Below are 26,907 nucleotides of genomic sequence, written 5' to 3' on the forward strand. Positions count from 1 at the left end.
AAAAAAAAAAAAAAAAAGAAATACATTTTGTAAGGCCGTAGTTGCCATAGACAGTGATGTTGTCAGAGGTGATGGATCTGGACAAAGGAAATTGAAAACCTTTTGGAAAGGATTCACCCTTCTAGATGTCATTAAGCATATTCAGGATTCATGGGAAGAGATCAAAATATCAACATTAACAGGAGTTTGGAAGTTGATTCCAGTCGTCATGGATGACTTTGAGGGGTTCAAGACCTCAGTGGAGGAAGTGCAAATGTGATGGAACTAGCAAGAGAGCTAGAATTAGAAGTGGAGCCTGAAAATGGGACTGAATTGCTGCAATCCCATAATCAAACTTGAATGGATGAGAACTTGCTTCTTATGGATGAACAGAGAAAGTGGTTTCTTTTTAAAAAAAAAAAAAAGTCAATATTTTTTGGGTTAAGGTGGTTTTCTGTTACATGGGTAAGTCCTTTAGTGGTGATTTCTGAGATTTTAGTGCCCCCGTCACCCAAGCAGTGTACACTGTATCCAATATGTAGTCGTTTAGCCCTTACCTCCCTCCCAGCCTTTCTCCTTAAGTCCCCAAAGTCCATTATATCATTCTTATGTCTTTGCATCCTCATAGCTTAGCTCCCACATATAAGTGAGAACATACAAGATTCGGTTTTCCAGTTCTGAGTTTCCTTACTTAAAATAATGGCCTCCAGATCCATCCAAGTTGCTGCAAAAGACGTTGTTTCATTCCTTGTTATGGCTGAGTAGTATTCCATGGTGTATATATTACCACATTTTCTTTATCAGTGGTTTTTTGAAATGGAATCTATTCCTGGACAACAAAGGATTTCAAATATTACATAAATTTAGTTGACAAAACAGAGGCAGGGTTTGAGAAAGTTGACTCTGATTTTGAAAATTTTACTGTGGGTGAAATGCGATCCAACAGCATCGCATGTACAGAGAACTCTTTCAAGAAAGGAAGGGTCAGTCAACGTGGCAAACTTCACTGTTGTCTTATTTTAAGAAATTGCCACAGCCACTTCAGCCTTTAGCAACCAGCACCCTGATCAGTCAGCAGCAATGGACATGGAGGCAAGACCCTCTACTAGCAAAAAAGATTACAACTTGCTGAAGGCTCAGGTGATTGTTAGCATTTTTTATCAATAACGTATTTTTAAATTAAGGTATGTACATTGTCTTTTTAGATATAATCCTTTTGCATGCTTAGTATAGTGTAAACATAGCTTTCATATGCACTGGGAAACCAAAAAATTTGTGTGACTCACTTTATTGCATTGGTTTGGGACTAAATCCATGATATCTCTGGGTTGTGCCTTATAGATCTTTACCATCAAAGCAAATTAGAACTGTAGGGAAACATGCAGATCACTGACCTTACCTTGTTCTTTTATTTTCTTTTTTCTGCAGCTGTACAGGAAGAGGCACATACAAAGAAAAGAATCCTCAAGAGGGCGGTTTGTGTTGCTTCTGCCATCGCCACCTCACCCCATTCCATTCTATCCCAACCCTTTGCACCCTAGGCCATTTCCTAGCTCCCTCCTTCCTCCGGGAATTATCGGGGGTGAATATGACCAAAGACCAATACTTCCGTATGTTGGAGACCCAATCAATTCACTCATCCCTGGGCCTGGGGAAACACCCAGCCAGTTTCCTCCACTCAGACCACGATTTGATCCAATTGGCCCACTTCCAGGACCTAACCCCATCTTGCCAGGGCGAGGCAGCCCCAATGACAGATTTCCCTTTAGACCCAGCAGGGGTCGGCCAGCTGATGGCCGGCTTTCGTTCATGTGACTGATTTGTAATCACATTTCTCGAGCTCCATTTGTTTTTGTTTCTAAACTACAGATGTCAACTCCTTGGGGTGCTGATCTCTAGTGTTATTTTCTGATTGTGGTGGTGAGACTTGCACTCCCAGAAGCCTTTTAATAGATATATTTATAGCTGTAGGAGTGCTATGATCCAAAGGTTCCTCTGTGACAAGATTGGCCTTGGGAATAAGTTGGCTGCCGATCTCCCTGCTCTGGGTGTCCCTCTAGATTGAAGGTTGTTTCCTGATGATGTTCTGTACCAGATTAAAAAAAAAGTGTAAATTACATGGTGTTCTTGACTTTTATTACAGAAAGATATGTAATAAATATTCAGAACAGATTCACAATGTTACTTGGACATTTCAGAATTACCAGAGAACATAGTGTAGGCAGATAATTTTTATAAGGGGTTTCTGTTTTTTGTTTTTTTTTTAAGCGGTACTCTGTCTTCTGATAATGGCCTGATTTATGAAATGAATGAAAGCAGAGCTAGTTTGGTTGAACTGGGCTTGGGGTGGGTGCTTTGGCCACACACCCACTCAGTCCATCTCTTCTTTGTCTCTTCAGGTCTTTCTTGGGTTCCTTGGTGAAACTTTCTGGGCTATGAAGCAATGCTGTTTAAAGGCCATTTGGTATTAGGGACTCTTGTTTGTGGCTCCTGGGATGAGGTGGTTATGATTTTGTTTTCCTTGTGTTTTGAACACTTAGCCCCTAATTTGTAGTCTAAGTAGAAGATAACTTTTAAATAAGTTTTGTTGCTTTGAGTGCTAATCAGGTACTTGTTCTTCAAAGATAGCCTCCTTTTATTTGAAGAATATTTTGCTTTTCAGACTTAAATACACAAAATTCAAGATTTATTTTTTCTACAAGAAAAAGGCCAAACACAAATGACTTATACAAATGACTATAGAAACATGCTATAGTGACAAAATCTGAATCACAACGTAGGAATAAAACACTACTAGCATCTGCAGAAAATAGGAATATTGCCAATGTCTTCCTGCTTTTTTAAAAATTCTGTTTTGCATATAAGGAAATGGCTTGGAATGTTATGTGCTGCAAGAATATTTTGAGTCCTACATACAAGTGAATTTTTTTTGCTACACATGTATATTGAGTTTGTTTTTTTCATCACAGTGAAGAAAATTCAGTCAATATGATTTTCTTGAGGCCATGTTACTTTTAGTAGCTTAATGTATGTTAAAGGGTGGGGGTTGTTAACATTTCTTTCTGTGGTATTTTGCGATATCTGAGCTACAGTACAGCCTTTTAAAAATGTGTTAATTAGATGCCGTATGGCTTTAACTGGGTCTGATTAACAAGGTCCTCCTGAAGCTTTGTTGGGTCAATATACTGGTTTTCTTTGTGGCTTTGCAATGTTGCACTATGCAGGGGGTGTATGTATGTGTGTAGCGGGCATGGGAGGACATAGTGACGACCAGAAGCACCAAATACTATAAAACAGGTATTCAGAACGCAGTCTTTTTTGAGTGGTCCTTGAGAACTCTATGGATGGTGCTGGTGTCCCGTGAATACTAGTGCTGCTCTCCATCCTCACCTCAGACTAACTTACAGATGTTACAAATTTCTTTTAGTTTAGGATATTGGCAGTGTGCCTAAACCTAAATTTGCAGATCTCTGACAATAGTTTTTTATAATTCTTAAGACAATCCTCAAAGCATTTCCTCTTGAAAACCTGAATTTATAGTTAGAAGCTTGTGAAATCCTACATTCTTGTCATTCAACTGAGACTGTTGAGCTGTATGTGTTGCTGGTGTGTTATGAGAGGGAAACAATAGTTTAGCAGTTAACCTATTCACTGCATGATTTTCTGAGATCACCTGGATATATTATAATGGAAGTAAGAGAGGTTAGAATGCCATAGCAAGCATCTTAGTAAGATGTGGTTCGACATTGTTGACTTGTAGTCCTACGACTTTCTGTAGCCCTTTATTTTTCCCTTTACTTTTATTAACAGGGGCTTCCTCTGCCCTATTCCCCCCATTTATAAATGAAAGATACAGATTTGACATGTCTGGGAATCAAATCATGGAAGGTGTCCTTCCAACTTAAGATTTTGAGATTCCTTGTGTAAAAAGTATTGAGTTCGACTCTTCGACTCTTGCTTGGGTCTTTCCAATTCCTGAGACCACTGCTTTGCTTATTGCCTCTAATTCTTTAGCAGAGCTGGACATTTCTACTTTTTGCTCACTATTCTCAAGGCCCACCACTAAGGCTTGCCTTTCTCCTACTCTAGGCAGTAGCTGCGTGATTACAGAGCTTCAGAGAGGAGCTGGGCAGGTCCCAGTGCTCTGCTTGCCATATGCATGAGCAGTGCTTCTTTGGGTAGTCTTCAGTTGACTGTAGAAGATGTGGAGTGGATAAGATTATTGGGAAGTACTGGGTGAGTCACATAGAAGAAATATTTAATTTTAACTGACTAGCTTAAATGTCACTCCTGAGATTCTCCAACAGGTTACAGTACTTAGTTTCTGCTATTCCATAGCAAAACATAATATGGTAACTGAGTGCCAAAGAAATATGACCTTGCTCCTGCTCTAGACTCAGTGAAAGACTGTGGAGAGCAGACGCTTAGAATATGAGAGTCTGGAAACAAATTACAGTTGAGAAGACCAATCTGTATAAAAATAATGAAAGGGATTTAGAATTTTCAAGGATTAAAACATATGTAGTCAGATGCAGTGGCTCACACCTGTAATCCCAGCACTTTGGGAGGCCTAGGTGGGAGGGTTGCTTGAGGCCAGGGGTTTGAGACCAGCCTGGGCAATATAGCAAAACCTTGTCTCTATAAAATAAATGTATTTTATACATGTGTTGTAGAAAGAATGTTTAGTTTTAGATTGATTTCCCTTACAGGAATGCCTCACCAGTTCCAAGAAATATTTCCCAGCCACTTTCTTCTTTTCCTCTTGGCCTGCTAATTCATCTCAATGCAAGGTCTAAGTGTCCACATCTCATCTCTTTCAGCTGCGTGTCTTGTCCATGGAAACAGAACGGAGCCTCTGTGTCTCTTACGCATTGTGTTTGATCAATGAACGGCTTTAACTTGCTTGTTGCCCAGCCTTCCAATTTGTCTTTTACCAAACCAAAAGTGCTACCTTCTATTAGACCGAAACAATTTAATCAGCAGCAACTTAGGAGTCTAGGACAGCTTTTGACACTTAGTATAGTTAGTAACCAGCTAGCTTGCCTTCTGGGATAAAGGAAAAGCAGAGACGCAAGTGAAAGTGCTCTTACGCAATGAGCCATATCTCCAGAATAATTAAGCCACCACTTGTATCTGCAAGGCTGACTTAATGAGCTTAACCCATGACTAACCTGCATCCTTCCACCAATTCAAAACATGTAAAATGAGCCACCAGTGTTTTAAGAAGTTGAATAAAGCATAAGAGATTAGTCTGTCCTCAGGCGCTGGAAGGGGCAGGTCCTGCAAGGACTCTGTGTGCTCCTGGGCTGGTTTGAGCTGAGGCTGTGCTGTTTGGAAACTTATGTTCTGTTGTGTGACGCACAGTCTGTGTACTTCCTTTCCTTGGTCCTGGACCTTTGCTGTGTAAGCTGTGGGGTTGTCCTGCTCTGCTCACTAGAACCTCCCTGACCAATGCTGACAATGGCAACTCCCCTGTGGCTCACAGCCCTGCAGTCATCCCACCTTACGGGCCCCAAGGAGTGGTCTCATGTTCTTTCTGCCTGCTCCCATTCTTTTTCAGATTCAATCTAGAACTCTTTTTGAGGGTGAAAACCTGCCATTGATTTTCTTCAGCTTCTTTTCTCAGTTATCTCATTTGATTGGGTTTCTGTTGGTTTGATTCGATTCCTAGGCAAGTGACTTCTATATATTGATGCTCTTAGAAAAACATCCTTTTACTCCAATCTTAATACTTTTGTTTGGATTTTATTTCATAGTTTTCTAGGAGGGCCAAACTAAAACATGTCCTAAACACCTGCTGGGTGCCATGCAATGTGCTCTGAGCGTCACTCTTATGGGTCATACACAAGACACCTGCACTAGCTTGCTTTCCCCTGGACTCCTTTCACAGGGAATCCAGATGAACTTCCAGAAGGCAGCTGATTTTCAGTTTTATGAGGTTTGCTGCTGTGTTTGTTACCATGTGAGTGAAGAGCTATCATCCCTTAAATTTTGGAAAGAAAGAATTGAATGTTAGTTCTAGCCTGAATGGGTCTGAATAGTAGTTAATTCAGCAGGGACTGAATGTTAGGCTAGAGAATGTAGTAATAAAGAGAATATAAGGAACTGATGGAAGAGAAAGGATATTCCACAGTTCCTGGAAAGCTGATTTTACATTTAACCAAAGTACAGTACCATTTTATCATGCTGACAGGAGGAAGAGCTGGAAGAAATGTTCTCTGGCTGGCAGAGTTGTCCACTAAGGCTGCGTTTTTAAATCCCTGCTTATTGTGCAGAAAGCAAATAAGCCTTTGTTGTGTTTCAGCTTCCCCGAGTCAGCTTGGAGGGAAAATGCTAACCTTTCTCTGGGTCAAAGTTGTGAAACAAAGTAAAAAACAACAAACATAATGTTTTAGAATCTATATAGCATGACTCCCCTCTCCCTCCTTTTTGCCCTTTCCCATTTCAAAATGTCACAATTACTAAAGGTTATATTTTTGGAAGGAACATGTGCTAGCCTCTGTGAGGAAACAGACTATTTTGGGGGCCTGTGGTTGCCATGAGGCCTATGTGTCCTTGGTTTCTATATTCATACACAGACCAATGGGAAAATGATTTAAATGTGTTGGCTATAAACTAGCATCATGCCATGGATCTGGATATATATGTGCATGATTATAAAAATCAGGATGCCTGGCCTGATTTGGAGTTTGGAAGGAGTTTCTGCTACTGCAGTACACAGATACTGGAGTATCCTTTGAATGCTGAGGTGTGTCTGAGGCCAAGGGACAGAATATAGGAACATAAGAAAATTTAGGAAAATTTAGGCCATGCAGTCATTATTCAGGGGCCACTAGTTTTACTCACTAAAAAGCTGGGTTCCTAGCTGCATTGGAGACTCTAGCACATCCATACATGTAGCATAGTTTCTCATTCAGTGACTTTCCTACACAGCCCAGCTCAGGGCTGCTGGTCTTACTTCTAAGTGCATTTAAAGTGGGGAGATTGACAAAGATGCAGGTTCTTGATCTTGTGACCAGAAATTCTGACTCCTTTGGTCTGAAATGAAGCTTCCTCTGCCTTTGTAACTAGCTCTCCCCATTGCCATGGTCCATACTTTGAGAAATTTTGTCCAGCCTATTACCACACAGTTACGTGTTTTGAGCTACCTTTTATTACTAAGTGAAAATTGGGTGAGATTGTTGAAGAGAGACAATTGTCACAGGTGTTTCCTGTGTTCTTAATCTGAAACTTGTGGACCTCATGGTCACACCCTGCCCTACAAGTTTTACCCTTTTATTCAGGATGTCAAATGGCATTACTTATTAATATTTCAAAGGTCTACCCCTGAGTAAGAAGGGTGAATTTTCTTTTTTAAGTGGAAGAAACCAAACTTCAACTCCTATAGCTCTCTCTGTCCGAATCTTGTAGTAGACTGCTGTTATAAGCAGTGCTCCAGGTCCTTCTAATGGGGGAACCTCAACTGCCCTTGTCAGGAAAGAAGCACCCTGGAACCTTCAAGCCTGAGAGGCTGGTATTTTGGTTCTCTCAACATGTGAATTATACTAGTGACCCCTGTCTTCTCAGGGACAAGTGGGGAACCCATTCTCCTCTTGAAGCAGGTCTCCAGAGAACTATGAACAGATAATGAAGCTACAGGATTTTAGGACGTGCATTTGTCAATTCCCAGTTATTATCCAGGCGTGTGTGTGTGTGTGTGTGTGTGTGTGTGTGTGAAGTAATGGGACTCCTAGAACCACTGGCGAATCATCAGACCTCACATTCATCAATATTTATACTCTCTTCTGTTAAACTTCTTTTAACAGAATAGCTTAAAAAGTACCCACATCTGACATTTTGAATTTCACCTCCTGTCTCTTTTCCTTATGCCCCACTTGGCTTTCTTCAGAGGTTGCAAGGGAGTGGTGAAAGAATTAAGTGAGCAGCAGCAGGAGGATGAAACAAAGTTCTACCAGACTGTAAACTGGTCTGATCTATTCCCTGCCATCACCTGACCTCCCCCAACCATGACTGGAATACTGACCCCGGGACCCCCACCTCCACCACCTTGGGGGTCTAGAAGAATGTGTTGAGAGTGATACCTGCAAAGCAGCCGCTTCACGTGTCTGACTGCCCACTGCATCATCTCAACTGCCTCTGGAAAGGATTCTGGCAGCTCCTGGCCAAACTAGTTCTGTTGCTTTGCATAGGCTGAGCAAAAAGAAGGGAGATGTGTTACTGGGCACAGTGAGCTCCAGACATGCCAGACACTCAGGGACTGTTCTGTAACACAGAACTCAGCCAAACATAGGAAAGAATAAGGGTGGTGGGCTTTTTGGGCACTGGAAAGACTACCAGGCCTTTGCTTATTCACCTCTCACCTCATACCATGGCTATTTTATTTGCTGCTGATCCTTGCCAGTGTTAATCAGGCCTGAGCCTGCCAGTCTCCAGCTGCCAAATTATGGCTCCCAGTGGTCACTGGCAATTGGACCTATCTGATCTTTCTTATGCTAGGTCTACTACTTATTATTGAATCCAAGACCAAGGGTCTTGAACAAGAGGAGAGAGGACTTCTGAATTAGCCTGGGCTCTCTTGCTCTTAAATACTGACCAGATCATGAGTGAGGGAAGAGGGCAATGTGGAGATGACCACCCTAAAGGCCAAGTGGCTCTCTGACAGCCAGGTGCACAGCTAGTGCTTTTGATACTGAGCCAGTCTCCAGCCAATAGCCTGTCAAAAGCCAGCTTGAAGGCAGGCTTTTCTGAGGTTGAGAGTTCTAAGTGACCCAATGCCCACAGAAGGAGAGAGTCTCTGGCCCCAAACCACTCCAGTTTGGCTTTGGAGGACCAAAAAGGAGATGATTGCTTTTATGCTCCTGGGAGCCTGGATGGATCTCAGCTGATTGCTTGATTATGGACATAATTAGAGCTGCTCCAGGCCAGAGCCACTTCCATTTTTACTTCCCTCTCTCCCTTCCCTATGGACAGCAAGGGGAAGACATATCTCGGGTTGCAAAGCGGGAGGTAAAGGGCTAGCATGGCTATGTTATAGCTTCTTGGTCTCTCTTTGGGACCAGGAGACCTTCTGGCACCTACAATGTTTCTAGCACCAGGTGCTTGGTGATTTGGATCACCCCTGAACCCTATCTGAGCATGAACGGCCGGGTGGTATGGGGGAAAGATCTCTGGGAAGGGAGTTAGACTACTTTTTCCAGCTCTGCAACTAACTTGTTGAATCAAATCAGTTTGGATTTAACAAAGCTGATTTCTTTCCTGCAGGAATTCCAAAAGCCTTTGACGTATATTATATACAATGCATCTCCGAAAAAGAAATACAAACTGATTCCTAAACATATTTGACCATGGGGCCATTTTGAAACTGAGTAACTTACCAACATCTTGCTGTACAGAGTTTGTGAAATGCCACACTAGAAGTGACTATCATTGCATTTTGGATCCTATGGCATTGATCTGTTGATTCTCTCTGGTTCCCAGTAGAGCTGTAAAAAGGAAATGGCATCCCTAGTGGGAGGCCAGAGAGACCAAACAGTGGTGTAACAGAATGGGTACAGGAGCCCTAACCTAACCCTTTTCTTGGGAAGTCCAGGGCCTCCTTCTCCTCTATGAACTAGTCGTTATTCCTACAAGAACCTGTCATCTGCTCTTGGCTGTCCAAATAAGAATAATGCTCTGGGTATGAGTGGCATTACAAGGGCCCCTCTGTTTCTTTTGTGTTCTGAAAGACCCCACTTGTCACACAGGGTCTGGTTTCTTTTTTGGCCTCAGGACCCCACTAGTGGCTGGATGTGATGGGGGCCTTTGCCTACCTGGTCTAAGCGCAGGTCTTGAGCGTGGATGGAACTAGCATGGGCAGGTGGTGAGTTCCCCTGGCTGGGATTTTCTCTTTTTGTTTGCAAAACACTGTTAAAAGATTATTGCCTCCTATATTGCTGAGGTTCGACTACAGTGTCTGCATTTGATGGAGGTGGGGCAAGGCCTAGAGGGGGCCTTTGCCCAAAGGTGAGCAAAATGCTAATAAGAAATGTGAAAACTAGCCACTCGCAGACATCTCACTTGGTTATCTGGCAGGGAAGCAGGCATGTGGGTAGCCAGAGGGATGCGATACCCATCTCTCAGGCCTGTTTTGAGGAACCTGGAGGCTCTCAAAGGCCCACCTCTCAGTTAGACAAGGCTGGAATGTCACGGTAAAGGAAAATGGGAAAACATAGATAATCAGATCCTGGGTCAAAGGCATTTAGAAAGTATGTTCTCAGGCCCTCCATTCTGTTCCCATCAGGAACCAAGGCTGAGAAGGAAGATGAGGCAGGAGGGGGACGAGTGTAGCAGAGCACTCTTCCCGTCCCAGCCTGGATGGCGTTAGTCAGAGAACAGGCTGGCAAAAGACTTCCTCAGGTTGCGGATGGTTTCGGCCTTGGCCTCATCTTCACTTGGGTTCCCACGCTGGGAGGTGTCGGATGTGCTGAGGCTGTTAGTCAGGGACTGAGATTTGCTGAAACAGAAAGTCAGGGGGGTTGGGGAAGACAAGGTGAAGACTATCAAAGAAATGGGTCTTGGGGGCTTGCCTGTAAGCCAGATGGGCAACCCCATCACCATAAGAACATTAAGACTGGAAACCAGGCATTCCAATGCTTACACAACGTTAGGTACATCACACACACAGTTTAATCTGCAAGGTGGTTGTTTTCCTCATTTCTTAGGTTCAGAAATTGGGGTTCACAGAGTTAAGTAACTTGCTCAGGTCCTCACAGCAAGTAATGGGGGAGCACCCAGAGCTCACATTCTTTCCATTATACCAGGCTGTTTAGGCAGCAGGCATTGTTGGAGAGTAGCTTGGCTGCTCTCCTGCCTATGGATACAAACCCACTTTGTAAACTGCAATGTGCTGTATCAGCATCAGGTTATAGTTATTTCCAGCATTTGTTTAGGTATCAGGAGGCCTGTATTCTAGAACCTTCTCTGCTTGTTGATGTCTGTGGCCTTGGGCAAGGAACTTACCTTCTCAGGGCTTCCTTTACCTCACCTGTAGAGTGCAGGGTATGTCCTGCTGACCCTCAGGCTTCTTCCAGCTCTGACATTCAGGGCTTCAATTCCCACCTCTTCTCCAACACCTTTATGGCCAATCTGCCCCCTACCCCCTTTTGGAATTCTTTTAGTGCCAACTTTTTGAATGGCAGGTGCCATTCTGAGTGCTTCCCAAATGGTAGCCTGTAGTAACTTCTTGCTGAACACTTCCCCCGTGCTAGGGGACAGGGGTATAAAGATGAATATGCTTCAGGCCCTGCCTCAGGAGGCTCATAGTCATAGGAGGGGAGGCAACAGACATAGGAAGAGATGATGTAAATATGTCAAAAGTTCAAGAGGTCTGCATGGGATGCTGTCGTCACATTAAAAACGGGACTTTAAAGCAGGGACTGTCTTTTATTCCTTGCTTATTGCCCCTCAGAGAGTCTTATCTAGAACAAGGCACAGAGTAGGTATTCGGTAAATACCTGCTGACTTGAATTGAACCAAATTCTTTAAAGCAATAAGTCAGGAAATTTACATGTTTTTAGCTAGAATACTGTAAGGTCAATGACCAAACCTGGTTGAAGGCCCAGAGCCCTTGTCTGTCCTGTGATTAGCTGGGCTGATCTCCTTAAGTGGTGACAGGCTGTACGCAGAGAAGTCTGTAGTGCCAGCAGCATTCTAAGCACCAACTGTGCATAAATTCGTTGCAATCCCTATAATAACCCTGTGAGGCTGTTGTCCCCATTCTGTATGTGAGGAAATTGAAGCACAGCAAGGTTAGGCAACTTAGCTGAGATCGTGTCGTTTTCAAGACCCAGGCATTCTGACTCTAGAGTCTGTGTGTCAGCTCCTATTTCATATTACCAGGAGGGCCATTTGCTAGCATTTGTCAAACTAAAAATACATTTATCCTTTGATCTAACAATACCATGTCAGGTTATTTTCTCTAGAGTGAGTCTTGCAACTATGAAAGTATATGTTCAGATTTATTAATTGCAGCATTATTTGTAAGATCAATCCAAGTTTCTATTTGTGGTGGATTAGTTGATAAATTATAGTACAACTGTACAGTGGAATACTATATAGCCATGAAAAATAAAATTCCAATGAACTGGGTGCCCCAGGATTTATTATTAAACATGAAAAGCAGGGAGCAGAATTGTGTGGATAGTGAATACTCCTGTGTGTGTAAGAAAATGAGGGAGAGGATTCGAACACTTTTAAAATTATTCATGCAAATATTTTTATTTGCATAAATAATTATGCCAAACAAGCAAAATATTTATGCAAATATTTTCATTTGTATAAGGAAGCACTGAAAGGACATATAGGAACCAACAAAAGTCATTTCTGGGGACAAGGTGCAGTGAAACATTGGATGAGAATGGGGCGGGAATGAGGCTTTTCAACATAAATCTTTGATATCTTTATTTATTTATTTATTTATTTATTTATTTATTTATTGAGACAGAGTCTCACTCTGTTGCCCAGGCTGGAGTGCAGTGGCGCAATCTCAGCTCACTGCAACCTCTGCCTCCCAGGTTCAAGCTATTCTGCCTTAGCCTCTTGAGTCGCTAGGACTACATGTGTGCACCAACACACCCATATAATTATTGTATTTTTTAGTAGAGATGGGGTTTCACCATGTTGGCCAGGCTGGTCTCAAACTCCTGTCCTCAGGTGATCCACCCACCCTGGCCTCCCAAAATGTTGGGATTGTAGGCGAGAGCCACCATACCTGGCCTGATATTTTTTTAGATCTTTGAACCATGTGAAGATATTACCTAATCAAAAAAATTGTTGTTAGCATGATCCCTAGACTGGATGTCCTGGGTTCAAACCCAGCTCTTTTAGTTATTAACTGGAAACTTTGGCAAGTTATTTAATCTTTCTTTTCTTACTCATCTGTACAATGGGGATAAGAAATAGTCATTAACTTCTAAGCTTGTGAGAACTTAAAAAAAATCAAGTAGGTAAAGTGCTTGGCACATAGTAAGCAGACAACAGCTGTTAACTGTGAACTGTGATGATCAACATTTGGCCTTGAAGGAAGGTAGAGCTTTCCAAAGAACAGTTACTTGGGACCTCTCTTTAGGACCTCAAAACAAGAGATGGGCCTGAGAGGAAACAGGATGTATGTGTGTATTGTGATGGATGGCTTACAAAAATGACTGCAATGATTCCTCTTGTCCCTGTAGCCTGCCCTTTTGAGATGTGACTTCACGACTCCTCCCACCAAGTTTATTTCCTACTTCTTGAATGTGGGTTTGGCCCTGTGACTTGCTTTGACTAAAAGCATGTGATAGAATAACACTTCATAACTCCCAAGGCTGGGCCTCAAGAGACCTTGCAACTTGTACTCTCTCCCTTTTTAAAAGCAGGTCTATCATGTGAGAAAGCTCGGCTTAGCCTTGGGGAGGATGAGACCCCATGGAGAGAGAGAGAGGCCTGGCTGACAGCTAGCACCAACAGCCAAAAGTGTATGTGGGGCCTTCTTGGACCATCCAGCCTCAGTGAAGCTGCTGGATGACTGCAGTTGTATGAGTGATCCCAGGAAAGTAGGGTTGCCAGGATTAGTGAATAAAAATGTGCAGATCAATTTGCATTTCAGATGAAAAGCTAAGACCTTTTTTTAGTGTAAGTATATTCCATGCAATGTTTGGGGCATACTTATACTCACAATTATCTGTTTTTTTTTTAATCTGAAATATAAATCTAACTGGGTATCCTGTAATTCTATAGGAGACACCAGCAGAAGAACCTCCCAGCTAAGCTAAACTCAGGATAAGCAGCTGAACCAAAACACTATGAACAAAGAAAATGGTTATTTTCTTCAGCCACTAAGTTTTGGGGTGGTTTGTTATGCAGCAAAAGGTAACTGATCTGTGTTACACGGAGGGTCACGGTGGTGCCTAATCTATACTCTCACCTTGCTGGGCCTCCCCCCAAAATTCCATCCTCTAGTTCTCTTTTTACCTATTTAAATTCTAGGCAAGGCCTCATTGGGTCCTCCTTTGTCTCCAAGTCACTAACCCTGAATCAGTCAAGCTCTGCCTACACCCCAGCGCTATCCTATACCTTTTTCAATTCCCAAAGGACTTACTTGAGATGTGGATGGGGTGGTGCTGGCTTCTTGGACTCTTCACCCTGCTGGGAGCTGCTGCGGCCCTGCACAGGGGGCCGGGGCTGTGAGGTGAGGGTGGCACCTGGCTTGGAGGCCTGGTTTGGGGAGCTGCCACTGGATGCCCGGGATAGCTGCGGAGAGCCTGGTGACCTTTGCTGCTGTGGAGATCCCGACTGGGGGCTTAGGGGCTGCTGGCCTTGTGGGGAGAGCCTCTGTTGGGAGGGGCTTCCAGATCTCTGGGGCTGAGGAGACTGAGCTTGGCGAGGGCCTCCTAAAGGGCCAGAAAATAAAAGGTTCAGTTCAATTTTTTTCTTAGGATAAATATGGCTGTACACAAATAATGTTGCTTCAAGGATGTTGATTGCAGTGTTTCTTATAACAGTGAAAAATTGAAAACCATATAAATGCCTAACCATAAGGAAGTAATTAAGAACATTAAGATACATCTGTATAATGGAATATGCTGTGGTTATCACATAGGATGTGGCTGAGTAATATTAAATGACATAGAATACTCTTGATAACATATGCTAAATATTATACTGCTGAACAAAATAGCTTAGAATACAGTACATATGGTTTTATTTTGACACATATGTATAAACATATATAAAAAAGAAAGACTGGAAGATTGTACTCTAAAACTAGTGTGTCTCAGACTTTAATGTGTATATGAATCACTGGGCATCTGGTCAAAATAAAGATTCTGTTAGCGTGGGTCTTGGGCTGTGTTACGAACCGAATTGTGTTCGCCCTGTCCCAATTCATATGTTGAAACCTTAACCCTCACCCTCAATGCAATTCTATTTGGAGATAGGATCTTTAAAGAGGTAATTGAAGTTAAATGAGGTGACAGGGTGGGACCCTAATCTGATAGGTTTGGTGTCCTTATTAAGAGGAGAAAGAAACATCAAGAGTGTCACATACCCGGACACAGAGAAAAGGACATGCAAGGATACACAAAGAAGGCTGCCATCTGCAAGTCAAGGAGAGAAGCTGTGCCCAAAACCAACCCTGCCAGCACCTTGATCTTGAACCTGCCGCGTCCAGAGAACTGTGAAAAAATGTCTGTTGTTTAAGGCCCCCCAGTCTATGGCATTTTGTTATTAAGGCAGTCTGACAAGACTACCATAGGCAGGGTCTGCGATTCTAGATTTCTAATGGATTCCCAGCTCATCCTACTTTGAGTAATGAGGCACTAATAATAATTACAAAAGTGGTGAGATTATGAAGGATTTTAATTCTCTTTTTTTCTCACTGATATCTTCCACACTGAAGATGTATTTCTTTGGAAACAATGAAAAGAATTAACTCTTACTTTTTGGGTTGCTCTCTAAACTTTTCCAAGAACTTTCAAAAGCAGCATGTCATCTGATCTAGAGAGGCCAGTGCGGAAGATACCATTCTTCTCATCACATATTGGTGGAGACTGAGTCTTATAAGGTTTTCCAACTGGAAGAGTAGCCGCAGAAAGCTCAAAGAGAATCTTGGTTTCTCCCTGTCACCACACAGGGCACACGGGCTTTCTCATGCAAGCCAAGGGGCATCTAAGCTTGGGGATGTTGTAGCCACTCAGAAATGACTTTGAGTAGAATTTCAAGGCCCAAAACCATCAAGGGACACTCTCCTCGCCCTGAAATTCTGGGGGTCAGCACTGTTGATGGTGAATTGCATTTTGCCAAAGCTGACTGGCTGCCCGCTGGTCTCTTCTCCCTAGGACCTGCTGCAGCTGGGAGAGTGGGCTTGTGCTGGGGTTATTCCTGCCACATTTTTTTTTTTTTTGAGAGCACTTTAGGCAGGTTAGGAGACCAAGAATTAAATGGTGCTGGAACCCATTTCTGTGGCCCTTTAACAATGGGGGTCCTACTGAGCATCTGTTATGTCGCTAGCTTTGGACTGGGCATCCTCACAACAGCTCTGTGGGTTAGGCATGATTCTCATCCCCTACCCCCGGCCATGGGAGTGCTGCCTCTGGAAGTCTACAGAGAGCCATGTGTAATTATAAATTTTCTAGTGGGCACACTTTAAAAAGTAAAAAGAAATAGTTAAGCATAATTTTAATAGTGTGTGTGTGTGTATGTATGTATGTATATGTGTAATTTTTTTTAAAGAGATGGGGTCTCTGTCACCCAGGCTGGAGTGCAGTGGCATGGTCACACTGCAGCCTTGGACCCCTGGGCTGAAGCCATCCTCCTGCCTCAGTCTCCTGAGTAGCTGGGACTACAGGCCCACCACAACTTTTCATTTTTTTTGTAGATTTGGGATGTCGTTATGTTGCCCAGGCTGATCTTGAACTGCTGGTGTCAAGCACTTCTCCCACCTTGGCCTTCCAAAGTGCTGGGATTACAGGTGTGAGACACTGTGCTTGGCCCCCATTTTTACAAAGGAACTGAGACCCAGCTATATTGTGACTTGCTTAAGATGTCACTACGAATAAGGAGACAAGTCCAGATTCAAACCTAGATCTCTTTGACTCAAAAGCCCTGTTTTGTTTCTTTTTCCTTTTTAAAAACTATACCACACAGGGATGCCCTGAGTCCTCATAACATCTGTATTGCTAATTAAGAAAAGGTGGCTTCCTTCAGCAGAAGCAGCTCAGAGCCAGATGCCCAGGGAGCAAGGACTAGATTTCAGCCAGCCTCCCTATCACATGTCATGTCAGCTGAGCACATTTTCAGAGGACATGCCATCTGTATAACCTCCATGACCTGTGGAGTCTTGTGGCCCTGACTCCCCACTGGCACAAGGAGCCTCAGGTCCTAACTCAAAGCCTTACCATTAACTCACTGTGTGACCATGGGTAAGTCACTCCCCTTCTCTGGGCTTCTGGGCCCTCGTTTGTAAAATGAGGTCATTGGACTGTACATCAAACATCCTTCCCAATCTGAACATTTTCGTAAGCTTGTGGAACAAGAAATTGGATTACATTGCAGCAGCAGTTTAGCAGCTGATTGTGTTACACAGCTTGCATTCATTAGCTCTTTCATGACTGTGTAATCCCAGTAGATGGGTGGTCATATTTATTTCAAACTCAAACACCTCTAGGGCCAGCCAGGTATGTAAATAAATAAAGCAGGCAAATATAAGAAGAGTAATGTGGCTTCCAAAAATTTTCCCACTTGAGATAAAAACATAGTCCAGAGAACTATTTCTTTAAAGAGGTGCAAGCACAAAGAACATAGCAATTGCTGCTCCCTGTTACTATGGGAGTGAGGAGTAGGGCTGGAGGCAAATGCAGGAGCCCCTAGGAGCCCTTGCTCTGCCCAAGGGAGCTGCTGTTAGTAACACCAGGGACAGCTGCTGTACAGAAACACAGGCTCATTGTTTCTAGAGCTTCTGTGCTGTCAAGAGATGCTGGAAGTCTAGATGTTTAAGTAACACCTCCTGATTTATTTTATTTTATTTCTTGGAGACAGAGTTTTACACTGTTGCCTGGGCTGGAGTGCAGTGGCATGATCTCGGCTCACTGCAACCTCCGCCTCCAAGGTTCAGGAGATTCTCCTGCCTCAGCCTCCTGAGTAGCTGAGATTACAGGTGTGTGCCACCACGCCCAGCTACATTTTAGTAGAAACAGCGTTTCACCATGGTGGCCAGGCTGGTCTCGAATTCCTGACCTTGTGATTCGCCTGCCTCGGCCTCCCAAAGTGCTGGGATTACAGGCGTGAGCCACTGTGCCCAGCCCACCTCCTGATTTTTAAATGTTGGTTACTTTTGGGTTTTCTAAACCTACTGCAGTTCAAAGAAAACATTTGTTTTCTACTTTTATCTTCAGTTTTCCTTGACTCACTCCCCTTCCCAGGTTGATATCTTAGAAAATCTGGATACCCATTCATTAATTCATTAACTCTTTGTTGAGTTCCTACAATACACCTGGGATTTATCAAGAGACACAGTAGTTATTGGGTTCAGAGTCCAAAGTGCTAACTATTACACCATGGAACCCCCGCCCTAGTTATTTCTTGTAGCTTCTTGGCAAAGCAAACAATTTAGTATTTTTTATTTGAGCACATACAAAAAATAACTTATATATAGAAAGTATTTGCCTAAGCACAGAAATAGTGCCAATAATGAAGCTTATTAAAAGAAAATTTCACTTTTACCAACTTGAAATGAACAGCAAGTTCAAATAATAATGTGATCTTGTTAATTGGGGAATTCAATGAAAGCGTTGTTTTTTAATTAGCCTTGTTATTTTTAATCTGAGTGTTAATTCACTGGGATTTTTCTTTAATTACCTTAATTGGTTTTAAATTGATTGTTTTTCAACTCACTAAAAGTGTGTTTAGCCTCATTTCCCTTAAAATAATATCTCTTTATCAAGCATGTTTTACTGTGGGCCAGAGAGGAAATTAGAGTACAGTAGCTCTCTGTTTTAAAAGGGCTCTGTTCAAATGTGCTTTTAAAAAGTAGGTCCCAGGGCAGAGGAGAGAGGAGGGTGTGGGGCAGAGGCACAGCCAGGAGCCTGGTAGAGTGAGGAAAATGTAGTTTTGGAACACTTATTACTATAGAATTGTTGCTGGGCATGGGGGCACTGCATTACTTATAAGGATTGACGAGTTGATGGGTGCAGCAAATCACCATGCACATGTATACCTATGTAACAAACCTGCACGTTCTGCACATGTATCCCAGGACTTGAAGTATAATAATAATAATAATAAACCATGAAAAGCAATATGTATCAGACACATGTTATTAATAGTAAGCATGATGTCATAGCTATTAATAGTAAATTATTAGTAGTAAGAAGTAACACCTTCTAAGTACTACCTCTGTGTCTGGTACCTTGCTAATTGCTTTACCTGCACTTATCTCATGGACAAAGACCCCATCCTTAAACATGGCAGCTGTTATTTCCTCCTTTACACTGAAGAAACTGAGGCCCAGAGAAGTAATGTGATTTGCTTCTTTGTAAAGAAGAAACTTTACACTCTCACTGTAAAGGTAGTGAGACATGGAACTGGATTCAAACACACTAGATCTGCCTGAGGGAGAATAGTGATGTGCATTTACACAGGCATACTTTGTCGTATTTCAATTTGCAGATGCCATGTTTTTTCAGAATTGGAGGGCTGTGGCAACCCTGCATTGACCAAGTTTGTCAGTGCTGTTCTCCCAGCAACGAAGTGTGCTCACTTCGTGTCTCTGCATCACATTTGGCAACTGTCACAAATTTCACACTTTTAAATTTTTATTATATTGTTATGGTAAACTATAATCAGTGATCTTTGATACTATTGTGTTAATAATTGTTTTGGGGTGCCATGAACCACACCCATATATGAGAGTGAACTGGCCAGGCGCGGTGGTTCGCGCCTGTAATTTCAGCACTTTGGGAGGCCGAGGCAGGCAGATCATGAGGTCAGGAGATCCAGACCATCCTGGCTAACACAGTGAAACCCCGTCTCTACTAAAAATACAAAAAACTATCTGGGTGTGGTGACACACGCCTGTAGTCCCAGCTGAGGCAGGAGAATCACTTGAACCCAGGAGGCAGAGGTTGCAGTGAGCTGAGATCATGCCACTGCACTTCAGCCTAGGGGACAGAACAAGACTCCGCCTCAAAAAAAAAGAGGCAGTGAACTTACTTGATAAATGTGTGTGGTCTGGCAGCTCCATTTACCAGCCATTTAGCCATTTCCCTGTCCCTCTTCCTCTCCTTGGGCCTCCCTTTCCTCTAGACACAATATTCAAATTGGACCAATTAATAACCCAACAATGGCCTCTAAATATTCAAGTGAAAGGAAGAGTCATATATCTCTTACTTTTAAAGAAAAAAATAGAAATGATTAAGATTAGTGAGGAGGACATGTAGAAAGCCAAGACAAACTGTAAACTAGGCCTCTTGCACCAAAAAGTTAGCTAAGTTGTCAATGTGAACGAAAAATTCTCGAAGGAAATTAAAAGTGCTACTCCAGTGAACACACAAATGATAAGAAATCAAAACAGCCTCATTGCTGATATGGAAAAAGTTTGAGTGGTCTGGATAGAAGATCAAACCAGATACAACTTTGCCGTAAGCCAAAGCCTAATCCAGAGCAAGGCCCTAACTACTTTCAATTCTATGAAGGCTGAGAGGTGAGAAAGCCATGAAGAAAAGTTGGAAGCTAGCAGATGTTGGTCCCTGAGGTCTAAGGAAAGCTGTCTCCATAAAACTGCAAGGTGAAGCTGCAAGTGCTGATGAAGAAGCTGCAGCAAGTTATCAGGAAAATCTAGTTTAGATAGTTGACAAAGGTGGCTGTGCTAAACAACAGATTTTCAGTATAGATGGAACAGTCTTCTATTGGAAGAAGATACTATTTAGGGCTTTCATAGCTAAAGAGGAGAAGTCAATGCCTGGCTTCAAAGCTTCAAAGGACAGGCTGACTCGCTTATTGGGGCTAGTGCAGCCGGTCACTTTAAGCTGAAGCCAGTGCTCACTGACCATTGTGAAAATCCTAGGGCCCTTAAGAATGATGCTAAATCTACTCTGCCTGTGTTTCGTAAATGGAACAACAAGGACTGGATAACAGCATAGCATTTACAATATGGTTTACTGAATGTTTTAAGCCCACTGTTGAGACCTACTGTTCAGAAAAAAGGTTCTTTTCAAAATATTACTGTTCATTGACAATGCATCTGTCCATGCAATAATTCTGATGGAGATTTACAAGATAATTTTGTTTTCATGTCTTTTAATACAACATCTATTCTGCAGTTCATGGATGGAGTAATTTTGAATTTGAGGTGTTATTATTTTAAAAATACATTTCATAAAGCTATAGTTGCATAGACAGTGATTCCTCTGATCGATTTTGGCAAAAGAAATTGAAAACCTTCTGTAAAGGATTTACCTTTCTAGATGCCATTAAGAATATTTGGGATTCATAGCAGGGAATCAAAATATCAACATAACAGGAGTTTAGAAGTTGATTCCCATCCTTATGGATGACTTTGAGGGGTTCAAGATTTCAGTGGAGGAAGTAAGTGAAGATGTGGTGGAAACAGCAAGAGAACTAAAATTAGAAGTGAAGTCTGAAGATGTTACTGAATTACTGCAGCCTCATGATAAAACTTGGATGGGGCAAGGCACGATGGCTCTCGCCTGCAATCCCAGCACTTTGGGAGGCTAAGGCTGGTGGATCACAAGGTAAGAGATCAAGACCATCTTGGCCAACACAGTGAAATCCCATCTCTACTAAAAATACAAAAAATTAGCTGAGCGTGGTGGTACGCACCTGTAATCCCAACTACTCAGGAGGCTGAGGCAGGAGAATCACTTGAACCTGGGAGGCGGAGGTTGCAGTGAGCTGAGATGGCACCACTGCACTCCAGCCTGGGTGACAGAGCAAGACTCCATCTCAAAAAAAGACAAAAAACAAAAAACAAAACTTGACTGGATGAGGAGCTGCTTCTTATGGATAAGCAAATAAAGTGATTTATTGAGATGTAATCTATTCCTGGTGAAGATGCTATGAAGATTGTTGAAAAGACTACAAAGGATTTAGAATAGTACATAAACTTAGCTGATAAAGCAGCAGCAGGTTTGAGAAGATTGACTCCAAGTTTGAAAGAAGTTCTACTATGGGTAAAATGCTATCAAACTGCATCAAGTGCTGCAGAGAAATCTTTTGTGAAAGGATGAGTCAATTCATGCAGCTGACTTCACTGTTGCCTTATTTTTAAAAAATGCCTCAGCCACCCCCTTGCTTCAACAACCAGTACCCTGGTCAGTAAGCAGCTATCAGCATTGAGGCAAGACCCTCTGTCAGCAAAAGGATTACTCTTCACCTGGGGCTCGGATGATTGTTAGCAATAAGGCATTTTATAATTAAGGTATGTACTTTGTTTTTTCAGACATAATGCTATTGTACACTTAAGAGACTACAGTATAGTATAATCATAGTTTTATATGCACCAAAACATTTGTGTGACTCACTTTATTGTGATATTTACTTTATACTGGGTGGTCTTGAACTGAATCTGCAATATCTCTGAGGTATGTCTATATTCAGTTGTGTACAATTACACAGTTTTCCTTTTCTTAAAAATATCTTCTGTTTTCCAGAAAGAGAAACATACACAAGGAAGATGAATGAGACATTTTATCAAAAACCTGTGCAAGAGGAAGCCATTTGGTGGCCAAGGTTGACTTTTTTTCAAGAAGTAATGAATTGGTTGCTTTTAATAACAGTGACCAGGAAGGCCACATGATAGTAATGACTTCTTTCTGATATGTTTTTAAGAAGATCCTTGAAAGATTGCAGTGAAACTGCCTGCTTTGGTTTCTTCATGCACAGGTGCTCTGAAGCTCCATGTTGGTGCTACAGCCAGTGTGTCTGGGAGGTTTTGATTGCGAGAGGATACAGGGCGGATTTCTCTCAAGGCCTGCATGCAAGAATACTGGAGCAGCTGACATTTGTGGAGAAAGTTAGCCATTGCCATGATTGTGTTTCATCCTTTTATCAACAGTGTGTCCACTCTCTAATAAGTGGTGGCACTTGTGTGGTGTAGTAATGCTGGAATATAGTTGAAGAGGAATTTCGTGGCCAAGGTTTAGATGATGTTCCATTTTTCTTTCTTTCTTACTCTAGCTGGTTGACTCACAAATCTATCATCAGGCACCACTCATTGCTATGAATAAATACTTTCTAGAAGGTCTGAAAGGCCAGACTTGTAAACCTACCATTTTCTGCCTCCCTGGGCAAAGCCTCAACTTTTACCTCTCTGTAAAAAGGAAATACTTGGGAGGCCAAGGTGGGTGGATTACCTGAGGTCAGGAGTTCGAGACCAGCTTGGCCACCAATGTGAAAACCCGTCTCTACTAATAATACAAAAATTAGTCAGGTGTGGTGCTGTGCATCTGTAATCCCAGCTATTCAGGAGGCTGAGGCAGGAGAATCGCTTGAACCTGGGAGGTGGAGGTTGCAGTGAGCCAAGATCACACCACTGCACTCCAGCATGGGTGACAGAGTAAGACTCTGTCTCAAAAAAAAAAAAAGAAAAAAGAAAATACTGATGTTTTCACTGTACGATGGCTGGGGAAAATAAAAGTGAGGAAATAGGTGGGACATTCCCTGGCACAGTGCTTGTTGCATTGTAGGTACTTAATAAATTAACCTTCTATTTTCCTTCTCTTTCTTGACTTTTTAAAGAGGTTGACCAACCCCATAGTCTCATTCATTCTGAGGATAAAGTATTTAGATGCAGTTTCCCAGAGCCCCTGTGGGAATCACATGTGGATCTCTCAGTGCATTTCAGTACCCTCGTGGCGTACTTTCTCTGAGTGGCTCGTCCTGGGTCCTACCTTGCGGAGGTGGGCGTGGCTGGGGCTGTCCTAACTGAGGCCCCAGCTGGGCTTGCCCTGGAGATTTCACTGATTTAGTCTGTGGAGCCTAGAGTAGAAGAGAAAAGAAGCCTGTTGGTATCACCACAGCCCTTTACTTCCTGGGTGAGAAGGCAGCATTTATGAAGATCTTTTTAGTGTACAGTTCTGGAGTGGACAGTGTAGTGAAATTCTACATGTGTATACATTGGTGTAACCACTGCCCAGATCAAGACATAAGCCCTTCCCCGTGGTGAAGCCTGCGCCATGAGCCTTCCCAGCCCCATCAGTATAATAACTATGATTTTGATGTCTATTATCATAGATCACCTTCTGTGGGGAAATCTGGGTGGGAGGTGAAGGTTTGGGTACTTGCTTTTACATAAAGCTGGGGAGCTGGCAAATTCTTTGGAGAGCAGTCTGGTCGTCCCTGCTGGGAACTGTGGAGGGGAGGGGAAGAGTGATGTGGGAGCTCATCGAGGTTGGGGAAATGGGAGACACAATGGTGTCCATTGACTGGTTCCCTGGGAGCACACAGAGGGCCTGTGTATCCATATGGTCTCACACATGCACGCACACACATCCTGCTCAGGCCCGGCACCGAGGGCATGGAAGGGACGGCAGTCAATCATCTCTGCCCACAGATGCCCAAAGGCCACCTGAGACAAGACTGTTTTCCCCAGAATGGTGAGCAAGGGAAGGGGCCCCAAAATGCCTCCAAAATTCCCCCACTGGGGCAAGCTGTGGAAGCTCTCCCCCACGTCTGGCCTTCCCCGTTCCTTCTCGCCAAGGTAGTTTCTTCCTGGGGTATCTCCTTTGGATCCAGGGGATCCCCTTTTTCAGAGAGCCTGGCATTTCTCATGGCTACAGAGTCTCCTTCGATCCTGAGGGTCTTACCCAAGGTCTCAGGGGCGAGGGCGCTGTGCCTCCTGGCATCAGGAGTTGGCTCATTTTGGAGACAACAAGGTCGGCCATCAGCTGTTTGTCCTCTTCCACGTGCTCTCCAATCAGCGGCATTGAGCTGTCCATTACCTGTGGGGAAGAAGGGAGAGCTGAGGGACCCCCATGCCAGGAGAGGCTGGTGGTTGGGCATCACATCCCAGAAGTGAGGGCTCAGGGCTCAGCACAGAAGTGACCACCAGATGGCAATGTCTTCCATGCAAACCACCTCCAGCTGGGACTGGGCCTGCAGAGACACCAGTTCCCTTCTGTTCAGTCTAAACAACCCGCTGGATGCAGTTCAATTCGGCCCACGTTTGCTGGATGACAGCCGTGCGACCAGGGCCAGGGAGCCTCTGCCGACCTTTTCTGCACTATTCTTCGGGGAGCTGCTCTCCACCCCCTCCTTTCTCACCCTGGCCCCCTCCCAGGGTAGGGGCTGGCCGCCTCTCCTTTGGCCCCAGGTCAAGGGTTTCTGTAGAGCAGAAACAGTAAAGATGGGGGCTCGATCATGACAAAAATATGACACAGGCTGGAGTTGACCCAGGATTTAGAGGGAAGAGGGAAGAGGAAAGGCCCCGTTCTCCAGGGCCCTGGCAAAACACAGGCAGGAGGGAAATGCATTCCACAGGGAGCTGGGCTGGTCCCAAAGGAAGTGAGGTGCTTCTATGGGGCGGGGTCTGAGGGATCCTATTTCCCCTTCTGCTCTTTTTACAGATAGAGCAACTGAGGCCCAGAGATGGGAGGGGACTTGCCCATGTCACACAGGCCAATGCTCCATGTGATTCTCTGGATAGGGAAGCTATGGGAGGTCTTGAAGTGATGTCTGTCAGGCCTTGGTGGATCTGCAAAACAGCTGGCCTTGCCAACCACCCTCTCTGCTCCACTGTAGGAGTGGTGACCTGCGTTCACCCACATCACCCCCATCAGACTCACTGTCTTGTCTCCCCTGTTCCCATGCTCTGGACTCATTAGGTTTTCTCTCTCCTCCAGGTTCTTATGTATTCCCTCCGCCCACTGTTTACCCGGCCAACTCCTTTTCATCCAGCAGGGAATGGTTAACTAGGTCTTCCTCCAGGAATCCCTCTCTGACTGTGCAAGCTCTATGAGCCACCTCACACCTGTAGCCTGCCAGCCTCACTTGGTTTCACACTGGACAGCTTATCCACAGTACTGTCACCCCCTGCTTACTATGTCTCCACAACCAGACTGTGAGCCCCCAAGGTCAGGGATGGGCCCTGGGTCCTGCTAAACAGATGTGCCCTCAGTAGATACCTGTGTAGTGGAGGAATAAGAGGCCCTTGCAATAAGCCCTGCTCATAAGGATAAGGATACTAAGAAGCGCTGTATTTTATGGGGGACTTCCTATGTGCTATGCACTATGCTAAGCATCAGGTATGGAGGATCTCTAATAAACCTCAGAATAGCTCTTTGAGGCAGGTACTATTATCCTCATTGTAATGATGAGGAAGCAGAGGATCAAAGAAGTGGCAAGGTCAAGGACACAGCATCCGGAACCCATGTTCCTCCCACTGCATCAGGCTAATTCCCCTAATTCCCACTAACTATTGGAGCAGCACACCAGGGTAAGAACTGGGAAGAGGGAACCTGGGTTCCAGGCTTGGCAGAAGCCAAGTGGTGGACTTGCTGGTGGTCTTGAGTAAGTTTCTTTTCCTTTACAGGCCTATTTTTTTTTTTTTTTCTCAACAGTGAACTGAGGGGTTTGGGCAGCTGCTAAGACCCTTCCAGCTGGGACTTGCAGGGATCTGTGAGTTTAAGCACCCACTTTGATTAGGAAACTGAAAGCCTAGCTTAAGAAAGTGAATACTAATTCTAGAAGAGTCCTGAGCTGTGTGCAGGTGGTACCTGGAACTGGGGGCTCTGGGATCCCAGTGCCCCCAACAGGGACAGTCTCTCAGTCACCACTGGCTGAGCTCTGACTGTGGAGTCTGCCCCGAAGGTACACAGGCTTCCTGCAGGCTGCGTGTCCTCTCTCCCCCCGCCCTGCCCACCCCATTTTACTCCAGTCTGTTTCCTACATTCCCTGCAGTGGAAAACAGCCACAAGGAAGCTGAGGTTCATTTTGGAATCCCGAGGGTAGACACGGCCAAAGGAAGTGGCTGTGCTGGTCTCCCCAGGGAAACATTTTCCAGCGAGCCAAGTCATTCCCTGGACAGGTCAGAGAGGACAAATTCAAGGGTCTTTCCCCATGAGTATTTCACTGTGAGGCTCTCCACAAAACATTTCACACACATTTTCTGTTCTCACCACAGAGGCGGCTGAAGAAACCACTGTTTTGGGACCTCTTCTGCCTTTTTTCCCGCTAACTGAGGGAAAATACCTTTTCTATTTCTGGTAACAAGCTTCCCATCTCCCCTGACCCCACTCCAAACTCAAAAGCAAAGGAAAGAGCTCTGCAATGTTTCTGTGGGGGAAAAAAAATCTGAAAAGCTATCTTTCATTTTTCCTCTGGAACATTTTTGGGAGACGTTGTTTTCTTGTTTTTTGAAGTCCAAGCCCACTACTTTTACTTTTTTTTTTTTTTTTTTTT

At 43.7% G+C, this 26,907-nt stretch overlaps 2 protein-coding genes across 7 annotated transcripts in view; one reads left to right on the forward strand and one right to left on the reverse strand.

Annotated features, from left to right (window-relative positions):
* The window catches only part of FBXO7 (F-box protein 7), a 24,078-nt gene extending 21,982 nt beyond the window's left edge, over window positions 1-2,096 (forward strand). For both annotated transcript variants that reach the window (XM_017536349.2, XM_017536350.2), the window contains exon 9: window positions 1,408-2,096. In XM_017536349.2, coding sequence (XP_017391838.1) covers window positions 1,408-1,794 — 387 coding nt within the window. In that variant the 3' untranslated portion in view covers window positions 1,795-2,096. The remainder of the gene's footprint in view (window positions 1-1,407) is intronic.
* A 491-nt stretch (window positions 2,097-2,587) lies between these two features.
* Window positions 2,588-26,907, reverse strand: part of SYN3 (synapsin III) — a 493,419-nt gene continuing 469,099 nt past the window's right edge. For all 5 annotated transcript variants that reach the window (XM_017536347.2, XM_017536348.2, XM_017536345.2 and 2 more), the window contains exons 11-14: window positions 24,315-24,449; window positions 23,400-23,487; window positions 14,093-14,384; window positions 2,588-10,471 (exon numbers count right to left, since the gene is read on the reverse strand). In XM_017536347.2, the coding sequence (XP_017391836.1) occupies window positions 10,339-10,471; window positions 14,093-14,384; window positions 23,400-23,487; window positions 24,315-24,449 (648 nt within the window). In that variant the 3' untranslated portion in view covers window positions 2,588-10,338. The remainder of the gene's footprint in view (window positions 10,472-14,092; window positions 14,385-23,399; window positions 23,488-24,314; window positions 24,450-26,907) is intronic.

Source organism: Cebus imitator, unplaced genomic scaffold (genome assembly GCF_001604975.1).
Source record: "Cebus imitator isolate Cc_AM_T3 unplaced genomic scaffold, Cebus_imitator-1.0 Scaffold97, whole genome shotgun sequence".
In the NCBI taxonomy this organism is placed as follows: domain Eukaryota; kingdom Metazoa; phylum Chordata; class Mammalia; order Primates; family Cebidae; genus Cebus; species Cebus imitator.